Consider the following 17,667-nt stretch of genomic DNA (forward strand, 5'->3'; position numbering starts at 1 on the left):
GAACTCCTTTCATAAAACCAAAAATGGCACCCATGTGGTAAAATACGATGAATGAATATGTATTGAATGAATACAGCTCTAAATGAATTTGTAAAATTGGTCTTTTATTCCATATCTCAAAATAATCTAACACAATTATGCCATGTAGCTGCATTTACTATATGACACTAAATAAGAAGGGTACAAAGGGAAAACCCTTCTCAGAAAACTTTGATGTTCAACTGAACACCTGACAAACTATGTTTTACAATAAACCTTAATAGATCAAAGTGGACCAGTTCTACAGCATGAAGATCTCATACTGTGGAGAACCTGAAAAAGGACTACCCTGCTCCCCTTGCAGAGAAGGACCTGTTGTCCAGCTGCTTGGATTGCAGAAGGCTTCAGCTGCCAGTCCCTTCAGGGATGGCCTCAGCTACAGAGCCCCCTCATCCAAGGCCATGTCCTTCCCAGGGTACCACATCCCAGGACTGAGGCAGGGATATAAAGGAAGGGCCATTTGGCCCAGAGGGACAGCTCTGATGGGTCGTGTCATCCCTAGAGCTCCCTGTGGGGTTGGCTGCAGCTGTCAGGTCTGCACTGCAGCTAGATTTCTCCCTCTGCCCAATCCTGCTTCCTCCCCACCCACAGATGTACTTCCCAAGCACTCCCTAATAAACATCCTGGTCTCTGTGTTAGAGTCTGCTTCCTGAAGAGCCAAACTGTGATATACGTAATTTTTTGAGACAAGGCCAAAACAAAACTGGCTCTACTCAATGTCAAATGGACTACATATGGTACCCACAAAATACAAGGGATACAAACTCCTAACAATTTGCTCATAATCCTGGAGAAAGTAAGACTTGTGCTGGGAAGAAAGAATGAAAGATCTGGGTGGCTTTTCCTAAAGTGGAATCTGAATTCCACATGTGAACCCAAACGTGCTCTCCTTCCTTTTCAGCCAAGCCTCTTCCTTGTAAAATATTAATTGATGTAGCACCATAATTAGATGGTCTTGAAATTTCCAATGGCTCGAAGTTTCTCTAGGTGGTCCCTGTAGTCCATCATGGTTACTGCTACCGCAGCAAATAGCAAATTATAAGGATTTAAAAGAAAAATACTAAGATGCCTTTCAATGGTAATTCACAATATCACGTGTAGATGGAAAACCATATATAGTAGTTCATAAATTAATTAAAACATATATGAATTACAGGACCAAAAGTCTTCCCTTGAAATGGTTGAAAAGAGATTATCCAACTCATTGAAAATTTTCAATCAGGGCTACAAACCTCAGACTTCGGGAACGGGGGCGCATGGGTGTATTCCTGCATCTGTTCTCTGTGGCGATGCTTTCGGTGGTACAAAAATGTTTTGATAAGAAGTGTAATTCATCTGGTGTTGGTTGATATGGTAACTGGTGCAACTTCTCCTGGGAGGAGCAGGATGACTAAAACAAACCAAAGTGAGGTTTTATGACTATCTCAAAAAGAAATTCTTTAAATGAATATGAGATCACAGCATTAAATTTTGTTATATCACCATTTTATACTACATCCTTTCCATGTTATAATTACAATAGCTAGTGCCTCAATGTATACCTTGATGTTGTCTCTGGGAGGTCAAAATGGCCTCCAAATTTCATCTCATTTGTCTATAAGATAATTTCCCAAAACAAAGCTTACTCTCTGGAGAAAACCCAGGCTCTGAAAATGGATAGGACCCAGTCAAAGCCACAGCAAGAAAGTGACAATTGGAGTAAGAATTTAGGTTCATTAAATGACAGATTAGTTCACATTGGTACCCTTGCTTCTACCACTCGCCATAAACAGTGACTTTTAGCTAAGTAACATAAAATGAATTCTGTGATGTATGGTCATAAATGGGTAATGGGATCTCTTTACAAATCATGCTATCCTTTGATGCAATTTCCATCAATATGTGTCCTGGGTAAAAAGGGGAGGGGATAAAGAAGATACTTGTCTTACTAATGCCATTGTTTTAAAAATTGGGATTTTCTGTTTCTGTCTTCTTTGGCTTAGGTTTCTTTTTTTTTAAAAAAAAAAACCTTCAATGGTGGTGAGTTTTTTGTCCCTTGAATATAGATTTGCTCTTTGAAAATTGTCACTCACCACTTGGAGCAAAGTAAGGTAGAAAAGGTGAATGGCTAAATAATGCTGCTTTTAATCAATGTGAGAAATATAACTATAAAGCAAAGTGATTGCTTTTTTTGTTTGTTTTTATTGAGAGGTGAACTCTTTAAGCATTCTAACAAAAGAGATGAGAAATGTCTGAGTAATGGAAACACAGGTAGAATAAGCATATTTTGAAAGATACCCCTCATCTGAATATTCCATTCTAGCAGGGGTTTTTTTATTAAAAAAAAAAAAAAAAAAACCTGCCACACTAAGACCACACTTCATAAACACTGCAGCGTCACAATGCAGTAACTAGAAATTAATGACTAAAGCTTAAAAGTATCCTTATACCTTGAAATTATAAAACACATTCTAAGTAGATACTGAGATAAGCAGGACTTTTTACACTGTAATGAGATTATTTTATAAATTATAAAAATGAGAACACTACTAGAAAGACTTATGAGGTAAACCAAGGCTCTATTCACAAAGTACAGGTATAGTCTTAAATACTGTCACTACAAAGAAAGAAATAAAACACACATAAACTAAGTCAACTCAAGAGATCAGTAAAAGAATAAGAAAATCAATGTCAGCAGGAGAGAAGCAGCAGCGATAAAAGCAAAGATGATGAAATGAGCAAATAGAAAAACAGAATTAAGGATCTGTACATATGTCTCAAAGGTAAAGCAATGTCCACAATTCTGAATCCAAGAATTCAAAACCCCAAAACCCAGAAGTTTGTTCATAAGTATACAGTAATCCTTTTTTTGTGGCAAAGCATTAATTGAACTGATGGAAAGCTATTTAAAATATGTATTTAATCCACTTAGTATGAATGTTGATTCAGCTTGCTGTAGAAATATTAATGTAGTTGATTCTGAGCTGCTGACCCAGTTGCTGCTGAGCTGTTATGTACAGTACAGGGAGGATCATGTTACCTTTCTAAAATGTGAAAGTTAATTCCAAAAGCACACCAGGCTCAAGAGTTTCACATAAGGTACTACAGACCCGTGCTTGCATGGCAGGGACACAAGCTACTTCAGGAGGGTGATTCCCTCTGTGGAGTGAGGGAAGAGAAAGGGAATGGGTGCGAGGGACTTTAGTTGTATTTTAATGTTTACTTTAAAAGTTTATTTAACAAAAAGCTGTAGCAAATATAACAAAATATTAACACGTGCTAACTCTAAGCTGAAAATTTTGTGGTTATGCCATATACATAACCATATAACTGAACTCCATAGGGAATATGCTCTGGGCTTACTGATGGGGATATGTTAAAATGAATGAGGAGGTGGGATAAGTAAGTATTAGAGAAGTGAGAGGCAAGGGGCTTCTCTGGGGAGGGAGCTTCTCTCCTCTCAGTTGGAACAAACAAGGTGTAAATGGGAAAAGGGTGACACCGAACCCAAGCGATGCCGAGATGAGTTTATGGAACTGGGAACAACTGTAGGCTCTCCAAATAGCCCAGGGATTCAAAAGGTACCAAACAGGGCCCCAAAAGTGAGTCAATAATGGACAGCAGAGAAGTCCAGGGGTCAGTTTCAGCAGAGGTCAGGAACTCAAGGGAGAACTCGTGAGTCCAACAGAGGCTGCAGGTGTCATCCTCAGGACCTCGTATACTTACTGAAAAGACACTTCCGCTGGTCAACGCATCCTTGGAACAGCACTTTTACTAGAGTTTCAAGAATGAGTTTGGGAATTTCCCAATAAACTGAGTCCCATGACTTTATATTTCTAGTATGTTCTCTAAGTGTGGTGCCCGTGAGTCTCATCACCCAACTAGTTTGCATATGACTTCTGACTACATGAAAAATCAAATCCACTTTCAAAGAGTGAAGACTTACAGAAAAAAACTGTACTTCTAGTTCTCAAGGCAATAAGAAGAGTTCCCCCAAAATGTTCTGAGTAATGGTATCATTCAACTAAACATTTAGTCTCTCAAGATAACCATTTTGCAAGGGACAGTATCCATATACATGTGTAATTTTCCACTTGTTATTTATTAAAAGTAATATTATTTTATAGTCATACCTCATATTTATAGGTACTTATTTTCATATTTCCATTCTTTCCCTCAGCAGAAAATAATTCATCTGGTAAGAAATACATGGGGGATGTCCTCCCACTGCTTCAATTCCATACTACTTATATTCAAATTAAAAATTATGTTCTGAATATTATCTTGGAAAAGTTCTGCAAATTAATTTTAACTACAAAATTTGAAGTTAAGAGAAGCTGCAACAGTAAATATTCTGTGGAAGGACTGATTAACTTCACATGGCCAAATCTTTCCAATTTCAGAATAGAGCATTTTAACACTTGCGAATTTTGCAGTTTACATAATATCCAAAGGATCAAGACGTGGCATTTACCTTTCAGTGTTAGCAGTTCTGGAATTCAGCTAACAACAATTATCTGTAAAACTTAAGCTGCATTTTCAAAGTGTTTGTAACTTATTTGTACATATTCTGTGTTTTCATCTTAAGAATAAACTAAAAATGCGTTTCTAATTAGCTACATCACAACCGGTTAACCCAGAAAGTGAGACTCTAAGAGTGATTCAGGTTAGATTTAGAAAAGAAGAAAATGCAACTCCTAAGCAGTTTTGCACAATGTTCGCCCTAATATATGAAGGGCAAGAACATAAAGAAACTGGGGGAAATGAGAAGCAGCATTTTAGATTTTCAATTAGCATTTTTATCAATAACCAATAAGGAGAAAAAATAGCCAAACTCTGGGCAACAGAAGCTACACTCCACAAATTTAACAGTTCCTTTGGTCTTTTGGTAAAAAGGTTAATTTTGAAAGTTACAATTTGATTTTGAAGGGAAAAATAGGAATAAGAGATCAACAATTATACAATACTACCTTCTTCAATAAAATTAACACTTAAGAGAAAAGCTGCCCTACCTCTGAGCAGAAGCTGTTAGAAACACAGAATACATGTGTGTGACTAAAAATTGTCTCAGGAAGCTTTCTCTTTAGGCATATATGCAAGTCAGGGACAGCAGTGATTCCATTAAGACAGATGGCCAGGTCAGATTTATTAATTATCAAGTTTGTTTTAAGAAATACCTTGTAAATTCCTTTAAAAAAAAAAAGCCAAGCGCCTAGAACCCTTACTTGTATTCTTATTGCTACGACAAGGGGGTTAGTAGATAGCCCATCGGTTCATTCTCTGTGCCTCAGAGTTTTGATCCACAAAATGATGACAATAATGACAACCGCATTATGAGGTATGTTTCTACAATTAAGCCAATGTGTTGTAAGTAGTGAGACTAGTACCTAACACATAAGTATTTATAAAAATATAATTTCCAAAGTAATTTGTACCAAATGGGGTCCAATTCTATGTAGCTCACCTTTGCTTTTTAGATTCACTTTTTAAAATAACGTATGATTTACTAGAGATGGAAAGGAGAAAGATCCTGTGTTCTCCCCTATTTTTCTTGCAAAAGAGAAATTTCTGAATCCAAACTATAATAAAACTTGACTGAAGGGCAAAGCAAGGTGATATAGTAAAAATAAAAAGGATTTAGAGTCAAGGAATATGATACACATTTGGGGCATGGGGAGGATTCAATGAGAGTATGTATGAGTAAGCCACAGGGGACAAGTACTCTGTTTACTGGTGGTTGGGTTCTAATCGGAGACACTTAGGAGTCTAGGGAAGAACACCACTTAAAATTTGAAAATTATTCTTTTCGCTTTTTGGTCAATCAATTTCAGCATTCATTTTTCACACTGTGGTGGCCCATACTTTCAACATCTAAAATATGTGTATAACTGAGTCACTTTGCTGTACAGCAGAAATTGACACAACATTGTAAATCAACTATACTTCAATTTTAAAAAGTAAATAAATAAATAAATAAATAAAGCTCTGTGGAGACAAATATCCCACAACATCACTAATTTAAACTGAGAAAGCATGTATCTGACCCACTGAATCACTTCTAGTAATTGCTAGGCCTCCTGTTGAAATGTTGTAGTTTGTGGCAAGAGTATCCCTTCTTCCTCTACTCTATTTTCACTGTTTCATCTTGTCTCTTTATTGATCTTAATCTACTACTAAGTTCTTTTAATCTCTCCTTAAAAGAAAGTTCTTATCCAGAAGGCACAGATTTAAGGCTTGCCCTTTTTTTTCCTTTGAATGAGAAAAACTAAAAAAAAAAAAACCCCAAACCCTGAATATAAGCCACACAAGAAAAAAACGACCCAGGCCATCAAAGTTTAATGGCGTTTTCAGTACTAATATCACTGGCATGGAACCACAGCAATGAAACCAGATTGTGTTTCCTCCTCCCACCCAAAACACCAAATGGTATGAAAAAGAAAGCTCCCAGTCTCCTCCCAACTGGTGATCCGGGGACTCACTCAACTTGTGCATCATAGTTTAAAAGCTTGCAGCAACAAGTATGTCCTTTCAATGTTTGTCAGCTCACCGTCTGATGTGTTGCCTGCTCGGAGGGGCAGACATGCAGAATTTATCCTCTCCTTCCTATCAGGAAGTACCCAGAGAAAGCACTGCCTGTGTAAGAGCTCTGGGGTGTGAGAGAGGGAGAGTTGGGCACTTACAGAGACCGTGGAGCTGGGCGTGTTTGTCCCATAGCCAGAGGAGGGGAGAGAAGCCAAGGACCAGCGTCGTCCATCAGTCCTGGTGAGAAAGTGAGATTAGCTTAGGCCAACACTGGAGTACGGTTACATGGGAACCCCAGGGAAACCGAGTATTTTTAGTTGAACAAATGACACAAACACAGTCAGTGAGGATGTGGAAATGTTCAGCAAGGGCCAGAGTAAACAAACATTATACAGCAGGTTGACTTTTATTTAAAGTGAATCAATACACCCAAACAAGTAGAAAGTGAATGGGGTGATCCATACTATTGATCTCTCGCTAATACACTTTGACAAAATGAATACCAGGGATAATTACATCAGTCAGACTCAGCAGATTCAGATGAATAAAAACAGAAAGGGAGGAGGAAAAACACGCTTATCTGGAAACTGATAACAGGGGCCATGATCTTTGGAAGGGCCTGAATTCCAGCATGGTACAAGAGCCTGTGGGGACTTCCATTGCATCCTCAAGACTTTCTGCTTATTACTTTCAAGGGAGCAGTCTTAATCATCACACCGAGGGGAGAAGGGATCAGGGGGCTCAAGACTGGCTCAAGCCTTAAGTGGCAAATAATTTTAGCACTAAGAAAGTGACTGACCTTGTGCACAGAATCTCTTAAGAGTTATTATACCTTCTGACACGACCTGGCTTTATAAAGTGTTCCAGCAAAAGCCTCTTGCAGGGTTTATGAGTATGCAGCCCAGCTCTAGCCAGTGAGAGGGAGTGAAGAATGAAAATTCCCCACTAGTGATAGAACCTAATGCAAAGAGTAGGGTTACCTGCCCTAATCATAGAGGCAAAGCTGTCAGGAGTCTTAACAGAGTATGTTTTTTGTCTCCAAGTCGTAACAGGATGGATAGCTTCTGGGTTGAACTCTGGCTATGAATTATAGTCATTACAAGGGTCTCAGATGAGTTGCTGAAGTAGTAAAGACAACACCGTTGCTAAGGCAAGGGGACACCAGAAAGTCAATTTTCTGAAATCTCTGGCATTCCAGAACCATTAATTTACTAGCAATTTTGAGTGGACTATGCCTTCAAAATCACATAACAGTGTGAAAACAAATATACACATATTTGCCACGAGGAATATAGGAAACACATACTTTTCTAAGCAGCTGTACTGTTTTCTTAGATGCAGGATTATATGTAGACTTTTTGTAACTCATGATTAGATTAATTTACCAAATGAGAGACAAGAGTAGACCAAATTTACCACAGACACATTCACAATAAGTTGAAGTCAGGGAATTCATCAGCATTCGACTTGAATTTGAGAAATGTCACAATCAGATGTTTATGTAAAAAACTGACATTTTAGCCAAAATTATAGTCAAGGGAGAATATAATCATAGGCCACCAGGGATGTTGCCTCCAATAAATGCAAATGGTCCACAAAGACAAAATGGAGAAATTCAGGTGGACAAATCACAGAAGTAGTACAATGTTAAGATTTTAGTAAAATTTACCTGTCGTTTCTGTGACCACGATTGGAGTACAATTGAATCAAGTATGTTTTTTTTTTTTAAAAAAAGAAGCAAAATAAGATGTTTGTAAATATACCAGATAAAAGGAATGAAAAGAAATAAATCACATGTTCTCTAGAAATAATTTTATACTATTGAAAATGTTAAAAGAAAATAATTCTAAAAACATGCTTATAAAGACATCTGACCATCAATTAAATGGACACAGGTTGGTTCTAGTTTATTTGCCTAATTATTAAAGACTTAACCCGTTCCTGGAGTTTCTATTTTAAACACCTCCAATTTTTAAATGAACTTGTTCAGTCCATTTAATAGCAATTATCAGAATCTAGTCTCTGGAAAGAGTGAGGGACACAACTTCCCCCACCATGATTTTGCTTTGTGATTCCTTAACTCTTCTTTCCCTCAGGTATCAATGAACATATTTCAGATGAATGAACAACTCCAAGAGGAGACATGTTCTTATTAGTTCTGAAGCATAAATTACATTTGCTTACTCTGGAAAACACACAACTAGAAAGATGTTTAAACAAGAATATGCTCAGTACTCTGTGCAGCCACGGACCAGAAATAAGTTATGTCTCATAAAGTTCCCTAAGTTGTCCGTGTCTATTTACTCAAATGGAGCAAAAAGGACCACTGCATTTTCATTACCATGGCAACTGCACGTCAGAAATTCCTATATATGCTATATACAGTGCTTAAGAGAGAGCATGCCCTTTTTTTTGAAGAAAGCTATCACACAAGTATAATTTGTTTGTTTGTTTTTTGGGTTTTTTTTTTTTTGCGTTACGTGGGCCTCTCACTGTCGTGGCCTCTCCCGTTGTGGAGCACAGGCTCTGGACACGCAGGCCCAGCGGCCATGGCTCACAGGCCCAGCCGCTCCGCGGCATGTGGGATCTTCCCGGACCGGGGCATGAACCCGTGTCCCCTGCATCGGCAGGCGGACTCTCAACCACTGTGCCACCAGGGAAGCCCACACAAGTATAATTTGGATCCTACTAACAATGTTCTGTTTTCTTTGCAGCAGCTACCAGTAAAGTGTCACCTGAAAACAAGCCTACATTCTTGCCAAAGCAACAAGGCTTTTTGAAAAGAGTGCTTTCTTTGTGGGTGGAAATTTTAATGTTACACTAAATGAAAAAGGGAAAAACACCTGAGGGGAACACAGGATACAAAGAGACTGGCAAACAAAACACAAAACCAAAACCCCCAAAAAACCAAAAAACCCACATCATTTCAACACTAACCACAAAAAGTTAGATTAATACGGTATACAACAAAGGAAGAAAGAAAAGTCCCTATTACAACTGTATGAAGAGGAAGATTTCTTTGTTTGTTTGTTACAGTCATCTGGTGTGAAACATTTTATGGTCTAGCTGATATTGGAACAAGATCAACTATGCCAATACAATGCAACCAGAGTAACTCTGCCCACCAGTGCTCAACAAGTGTCTCATGACCTGACCTCTCAGCAGGCAGGTCTGTTCCAGTAATTTGCTCATGGAAATATATTCTGAGATTTAACCTGATAAATAACAGCTAGACAGCTAGGAGACATCCACAACAATTATTCAGGGCTCTATTTTCTTTTTTTTATTAAAAAAATTTTTTTAAATTAATTTATTTATTTGTGGCTGCATTGGGTCTTTGTTACTGTGCGCGGGCTTCTCATTGCGGTGGCTTCTCTTGTTGCGGAGCACGGGCTCTAGGAGCATGGGCTTCAGTAATTGTGGCACGTGGGCTCAGTAGCTGTGGCTCACGGGCTCTAGAGTGCAGGCTCCGTAGTTGTGGCGCACGTGCTTAGCTGCTAGGCAGCGTATGGAATCTTCCAGGACCAGGTCTCGAACCCGTGTCCCCTAAATTGGCAGGCAGATTCTTATCAACTGCGCCACCGGGGAAGTGCCTCTCTCTATATTTCTAATGAAAGTGAAAGCAACTTATGTTACCTAAACCTCTACAACTTCTGGGGAAAGCAGAACAATGTCATTACCTCCATTTTACCACCACCAAGGAATAAAACATTAAGTAACTCCACAATCAGATGGATTGTAAACCAGCTTCATCACAGTGATTAGCAAATTACAAAATATGTTTCCTTGCTCCAGACAAAATCTACTACACTATGATGTTCATTTTCATCCTTTTATTTTAACTCAATACTAAAAAATTAACTTGATAATTTTGCTCTCAAACACCTATTAGATAATATGGAAAGCAAGTGTGTGTCATCCTATTTACTAGTCTGAAATTCAACGTTACAGGGGATGTCTACTGGGGGGTAAATTATCACGTTATAAGTAAGATCAGAAAAGATTAATACGTCTGACCTTCATCCCGTCACCCAAGAATAATTTTTAAAATAGGACAATCTCTCCCCTCTGTTGGACTGAATATACAAAATGATAAAATATGGGACTCCCCAAATAGCATTACTTCCTAAAGGCTCAGAAATGCATGCCAAATGGTAGGGAATGGAGACCCATGGAATTTCCATGTTTCTTGAATGAAAAATCAACTTTAAAATGGAAGAGAAAGATGACTGATGTCAAATAAAAATAGGTCAATTTGAGTTCGCATAGCAAACACAGGGTTCTATTTACTTGAATAAAAGTTCAAAAAGATGATCACTCATGTCCTAATCTAAATTAATGCTTTTTGAAGAGTGTGGAGGGAGTTCCATCTGGAAATTCCTGCAAAATGAACCAGAGGTCTCCTATGATAATCTTCTGTTACGGTTTATGGTTTATTTATCGAAAATTAACATGCCTAGGGGTTTGTGTATTTTTTTTTATAGCATAGAAACCAGATTCATCTGTCCTCCAGTCAGCCACTTAATTATTAGATTCTCTTCATTTTTATAAATCTGGCAGGATTAAAAGACTGATTTCAGTCACGTTTAAATGTGGGCTATAATGAGATTTGCATTTTCTTTCTACTTAAAGTAATTAAAGGCATTCCCTTTTTAAGAGAAATGTATTTTAAAGACTATGGTATGTTCTCTTTTTTTAAATCAGTTTTTATAAGATTTCCCTTTTTACTTAGAATGGTACCACCACAGTGAACTAATATTCATTGGGCAAACAAACACAGGCTTTGTGAGACCAGTTAATTGTCACATTTTCTTTATGGTGCTTAAAATGAACACTGAAAGTATCAAAGTTGGAATTGGAGAAAATTGGGGTATCGGTCTCAGGAAGTTCCTTGGAGATCACATCTTAATTACTCGTGTGTTCTCCCTATGGTGGAGGCCTGGTACACACAGGCATTTACCATATGGTGGGGAATGTGTGATTTTACAAGAGAATCTTAATTATCAGGAATTCCAAAAACACTGCAAACAGATCCTTTTCTCTGGATTTAGTTATATAAAATGCATTGAACGCTGACAAATGACAGTGAAGACGTTGCAGGTTTTGCTCGTTAGTAACATGTTAAATCTATTTTTTTAACCTACCTATGTGTCTTAATTAAATGCTACTTAAATTCATTTCAAGGTATGATTAGGTATGATTCTGAAGAAAATTTGACAAATATCTAGGACAGGGACTTCCGTGGTGGCGCAGTGGTTAAGAATCTACCTGCCAGTGCAGGAGACACGGGTTCGATCCCTGGCCAGGAAGATCCCACATGCCACGGAGCAACTAAGCCCGTGTGCCACAACTACTGAGCCTGAGCTCTAGAGCCCGAGCCACAACTACTGAGTCCGCATGCCACAACTACTGAAGCCTGCGTGCCTAGAGCTCGTGCTCCACAACAAGAGAAGCCACCACAATGAGAAGCCCGCACACCGCAATGAAGAGTAGCCCCCGCTCGCCACAACTAGAGAAAAGCTCGCGTGCAGCAACAAAGACCCAACGCCCAACGCAGGGAAAAAAAATATATGTGTGTGTGTGTGTGTGTGTGTGTGTGTGTGTGTACACACACACACACACACACACATATATATAAACAAATTTCTAGGACATTCAGACCATAAAATGAATTCATTCTGAATATGCAGAAACCTAGCTAAAGGGGCAATTTTGTTTTCCATGTGTTTTTCCTGGGTAGAAGAAGGCAGGGTATACACATGTTGAGAGGGATGACGGAACCCAGGAAGGTGAAGATTTGAATGTGACAGGGTGAAGTACACTAATTCCACACACAGAACACAGAAGAGGTGGCTGTGTAGACTCCTCTGACTGGGAGAAATCACAGTAGAAGATCCAGAACTGAAAAGGTTTGATAATAGATCATATGCCCACTGTCCTCTGAGCAACAATACTTTCTCATGACTCACTGACCCAGATATGAGACATATAACTTTGATATTTGGTGTCCAATTCTAACTAAGATAGGAAGAGAAAACATAAAACATCCTCATGGCTTTATTTCAGGGAGATCACTAAATTGCTGGTGCCCTCAAGGAAAGGCATCTTAGAGTTTATACCTTGTGATCCCGAGTAAGGTCATTTTTATTAAGGGGGAAAAAAAAGGTATTTCAAGAACAACAAAAACAATTGCACCAAGACATATAGGTGAATCAAGTCCTTATAATATAAGCTCAGATAATTCAGTAAAAATCTGTTGATCATCAAAAGCATGTATGAGACACTGCACTGGGGATGGGAGAAAAGGTGGAAATGGTTTTCTCCTGCCCTCAGTGAGAGCCCACCATCTAGGAAGGACCAAGAGAGGTACATATAGCTCTAAAGGGTAGTGGAGGGAGTGGGGTGGGGGGATGGGATTCTTCACGTAACACTTCATTATTCTACTCACAAGAAGTCCTTACCTCCGTGCAAATGAAAAATGGGCAGAGGCACTGGGGGAGAAGTTTCTTGGACTATCTTGAGGGCTATTTCCTGTAGAGAGAAAGAAGAAAAAAACTTGACATCATGACTATGTTTTTGTATCTTTATCTACATCCAAAACCTTCTTCTCTTTAGTAGTAAGTTTCTGTACACTTTGGTAAAATGTCCATCTCCTCAAAAAATGTTTTACTTTTACTTGGAGAAGAGACAGGGGGTCGGCTTGAGTTCCAGCACATCTTTCCAAGTGTGTAATATATGAATAAACAAACCTACATCACCAACCAGCAGTTTTCCATATATTTAACAACCTAAATATTTCAGTCCTACAGAATAATGAATATACAAATGTCCTGGTTCCTACTCTTCCAGATGTTAACATTTCCAACAGCAGGATAGATGGAGAAGTATATGCTTCAATTGGGAGGGTGAGGCTTTCTATTTTAAGGAGGCAGTCTTGATATTTTTATTTACAGAAACTGAAATAAAATTCTGAGTTCTCAAAAATGAATCCTCATATTTCAAAGTAAATATTTTAAAGGGAGAAATGTCAGAACAAGTCATAAAATACTGGGGAGAACCCAACAGTTCAGACCTATTCCTCAAATGATCCAGCTCTATCTCAGCATGGCCTAGTGGCCCAGCAGGACTAACCCATATCAGTATTTTCTTCAATAGTCTCTCTGCTCCTAAGCAGCTGGGTGGTGACTGGCCAGGCAGCCTTTAAAAGCCACAGTCACGGGCTTCCCTGGTGCGCAGTGGTTGAGAGTCCGCCTGCCGATGCAGGGGACACGGGTTCGTGCCCCGGTCCGGGACGATCCCACATGCCGTGGAGCGGCTGGGCCCGTGAGCCATGGCCGCTGAGCCTGCGCGTCCGGAGCCTGTGCTCCGCAATGGGAGAGGCCACAGTAGTAAGAGGCCCGTGTACCGCAAAAAAAAAAAAAAAAAAAAAAAAAAAGCAGCCACAGTCATACAGAGGCTGGCAGAGGGTGTCTTCCCCAAGTCCTCTGGAGGCAGGTGGAGCACGGGTTGCTCACTGTAAGGTGGAAGCTCCTGGGGGACTTGCTACTTTCCCCATCAGAACATGTAACCTGCTACTGATCACTGAGAAAGCTTGGCAGGCAGCAGGTGAGGGGAGGTTCAGGGCACTCCAGACCACCCTGCTTCCCTCTGCATGTTTAATTAGGTTGGCAGAATTTCCTGAGGACCGAATGGGACTGTAGCTGGTGTAAATAAGGAGGTTAGGAAAGGCAGCAAACTAATCCTGTATGTTCTTGAAACACAGAAAATAAATCAGGAAGACATGTTGAATCCTTAACAACAAGCCAGTTGCCACATTACTGATTTCTTACCGGAAGTGACAATTGTAATTATGGGTAAGGAATACAAGGCGGCACCTTCAAGTCAGTACCTAGCTATAAAGGTAAACAATGTATTACCTGTGCGCAAAAAGAATAGATTAATGCATTAAAGTGGATAATTTCAGGACTTCTGGACTGGCTACACCTCTACCGAAATTTTTCAATTAAAGTTGCAGATTTTATAGTGATGGCATCAACAGATGCCATTAAGTTTATGACAGACAGCACAAGTAAAGCCATTTAACTGGGAAGCGCTGAAAAGCCCATTTCTTTATGGATAGAGAATCAAGAAGCATTTTCCCCCTGCAGCAATGAAATTTATCAGGCCTTTGCATCTATTGTTCCTTGGGCCCCTGGAGAAATGGATTCTGCATTTGCCATCCAGTAATCCAGGACTCTTTTTGTCCATTTATCTACACAGCTAAATTAAGTTCTTTGAACTTTTCCCAACAGCCTTCATTCCCCCTGTCCCCCCCAATTTAGTTTGTGCATCACTCTTCATATTCCTTAAAAGGTCTTGATTTCAAGATGGCTAGAAATCTTGTTTCTAAAGGGAAACAAATCAAATGCCAGAAATCTCCATGTCGATTTTGTTTTTATTTGGGAAAAAAAGTTCGCTCTGCTCACACCCCACACAGAGCAAACTACCAGTAAATTATGAGGAGAAACAAAACAATTGATTGAAGCCAAGGCATTCTGAGAACAATCCCTGCTACCCTATTCACTGAGAATAAATAATAAGGCCAGTGAAACTTGGCACCAAATTCTTAGCCCTGTGTTCTTTGTAAAGAGAACACTATATCTGGAGGTTATATGAGATCAACCAGAACAACTAGAGAGAGCTTATTAAATGTTTTTAAGACTCTGAAGGAGGGAGAGACAAGGAATTATCTTAAAAACCTTTTCACTTTTAGAGATTTTAAGGAGTGGTCCCCCAGGAAGCTATGTAACGTCTTATAATACATGGCGGACCATCACTTTGAGGATGAATGGGCAGAGATGGAGATACAGAGGTAGGTTAATTTAACTCTGCTCTTAAACAAACAAACAAACAAACAAACAAAGAATCCAGGGCTACCATTAACCATTTCTCATCTTCGGGTTTTGCCTTCCTATTCCATGCTGCCTTTCCAGGCACTTCCACTGACAATGTTCCTCAACTCCAAGCTATAGAGCCATTCCTATTATCTTACTAACCACAGATCGTTCTTCTTGTTTCATGTCCGACTGAAGAGCTAGTTGAAATGCAAATATGCGCCCAGGCATTATCACAAAGGCTCTTAAGTGCAACGGGATATTGGAGAAAATGAAGGTGGCATGAACTAGACTGATAATTCCTCAAGGATGAGAGACTATAGCTTAACTTGAGGTCAGTTCAGCAAGGTAGAGATAAAGAGAAGGAATGGAAGGACTTCAGGAAGGGGACAGAATCAACCCAAACACAGCGGGGCAATGCAGTGGAGACGGGCTGTCTACAAGCAGGGAATTCAGACTGGTAAAGCCAATGAGCTGGGAACTACATGCATTGGTACTACCTGGTGGAAGGCCTTAGATGTTTGGATGCAAGAGAGATGCTAAGAGATTTTAAGCTGGCATGAGTATGCCGAGTGGACAGATGTGCTGCCGAGGAGAAGGAGCTAGATTAGGACGTGGAAAGCCAATAGAAAGGATATTCTGGTGAGCAAACCAAGGGTAATTGGTGATGGATTAGAAATAAGTCATGAAAAAGATTACAGACTAAAAGTGGCTGAGGCTTCCAATATGAGTAGACTGTCCCATTAACAGGGAACTTTTAGAGAGAAATGGGGCGGTAGTAATAGTAGAAAAAAAGGGTAGATGAGTATTCTAGACATTTTTGTCATTTGTTACAGAAAATTCCTCTATTTTCCTTAGGGAGAAATTAGAAGATTAGCAGATTAAATAGGCAGAAGTCAATCTTTGAGGTCTTTGTTCTTATTTGAAATAAAAATTGATTTCTATGTTGTCTCTTAAGTCTTAGGGGTACTATTTTTTTTTTTTTTTTTTTTTTTGTGGTACGCGGGCCTCTCACTGCTGTGGCCTCTCCCGTTGCGGACCACAGGCTCCGGACGTGCAGGCTCAGCGGCCATGGCTCACAGGCCCAGCCGCTCTGCAGCATGTGGGATCTTCCCGGACCGGGGCACGAACACGCGTCCCCTGCATCGGCAGGCGGACCCTCAACCACTGCGCCACCAGGGAAGCCCAGGGGTACTATTTTGTTATACAAAACAACACTAATTTAGAACAGATTGAATTATAAAGCACACCTTATATAGTCTTAACTTAGAGATGAGGACCAGACTGTTGTGGACACGCACAGCACTTCCCCAGGACAAGAAAGTAAGATGGATTGAAACCAGAGTCCTATACTTGACCTTCACTGCTCACAGCACTGCTCTCTGAATTCATCCACCCATCTGCAAAGCAATACCTGAGAGACTCTCAAACGAAAACTGGTGCCAGTTAATTCTCTGCCCATATGTGCAACACTTGCTTATAACACAAATCCAGCTGTTCCCGGGGATTTGCTGGCTCTTGGATGTTTGAGTGCCATGACACTTTATAGACTACTGTTTCTGACCTGGTAAAGGAAACCTTAGTAGTGGTCAGGCATTGAATAGGTAATTAACTCCAGGATCCCTAGGGGCAACTAGCGTTGCTAATACACAGGCAACACATCAAAATAGTACTTTACCTAACGGAGCTACACAGGGTGCCTCATATTAGAGGCAGTTATTGTTAAGAAAGTGATTTCCAGATTAATTAAATTGTTTGATTGCTTTGTAATTAGGTTGGAGAAGTCCTGTGTCTTTACCACAGAGAAACAAGCTGCAAATCTTTTTGGAAGGCATATGCTATACCCACTATAGATTATTAATGTGCTTTTAATAGCTGTCTGTTCACAAAATGATAGTTTCTGGTTGCCTTGATTTTCTATCAGGACTTGAGGGATCCAAGAATTAATGATAATTGCCATTTGAAACTCCTGGTAGATCAAAAGAGTAAGCCCTCACTTGAATCCTTGTCATTACCTGGTGATCGGCTTAAATTCGTTGTGACTTTTTTACACCATAATAACCAGCGCTGTGTTTCTTAATTGTTCTGCAGGAGATTCTCAGCGACGAATTGACACTGCTGAAAAACCTTAAGTCCAAACTTCACAGGACCAAACCTAGGACCCCCTCACAAGATGTTATGGCAGCAGATAAAGGGGGCAATGGAACAGTTATGCAGGGACCTCAAGCTGAGTGGACTTTGAAAAACAACATGT

The 17,667-nt window shown here is 39.6% G+C and overlaps 1 protein-coding gene across 8 annotated transcripts in view; it reads right to left on the reverse strand.

Annotated features, from left to right (window-relative positions):
• The window catches only part of MAST4 (microtubule associated serine/threonine kinase family member 4), a gene marked incomplete at its 5' end in the record, with an annotated part of 585,767 nt that overhangs the window by 66,875 nt on the left and 501,225 nt on the right, over window positions 1-17,667 (reverse strand). For all 8 annotated transcript variants that reach the window (XM_082620666.1, XM_082620667.1, XM_082620672.1 and 5 more), the window contains 3 exons: window positions 1,272-1,429; window positions 6,699-6,777; window positions 13,002-13,071. In XM_082620666.1, the coding sequence (XP_082476792.1) occupies window positions 1,272-1,429; window positions 6,699-6,777; window positions 13,002-13,071 (307 nt within the window). The remainder of the gene's footprint in view (window positions 1-1,271; window positions 1,430-6,698; window positions 6,778-13,001; window positions 13,072-17,667) is intronic.

This window comes from Mesoplodon mirus, assembly GCF_964341445.2.
Source record: "Mesoplodon mirus genome assembly, chromosome: 5".
Taxonomy (NCBI): domain Eukaryota; kingdom Metazoa; phylum Chordata; class Mammalia; order Artiodactyla; family Ziphiidae; genus Mesoplodon; species Mesoplodon mirus.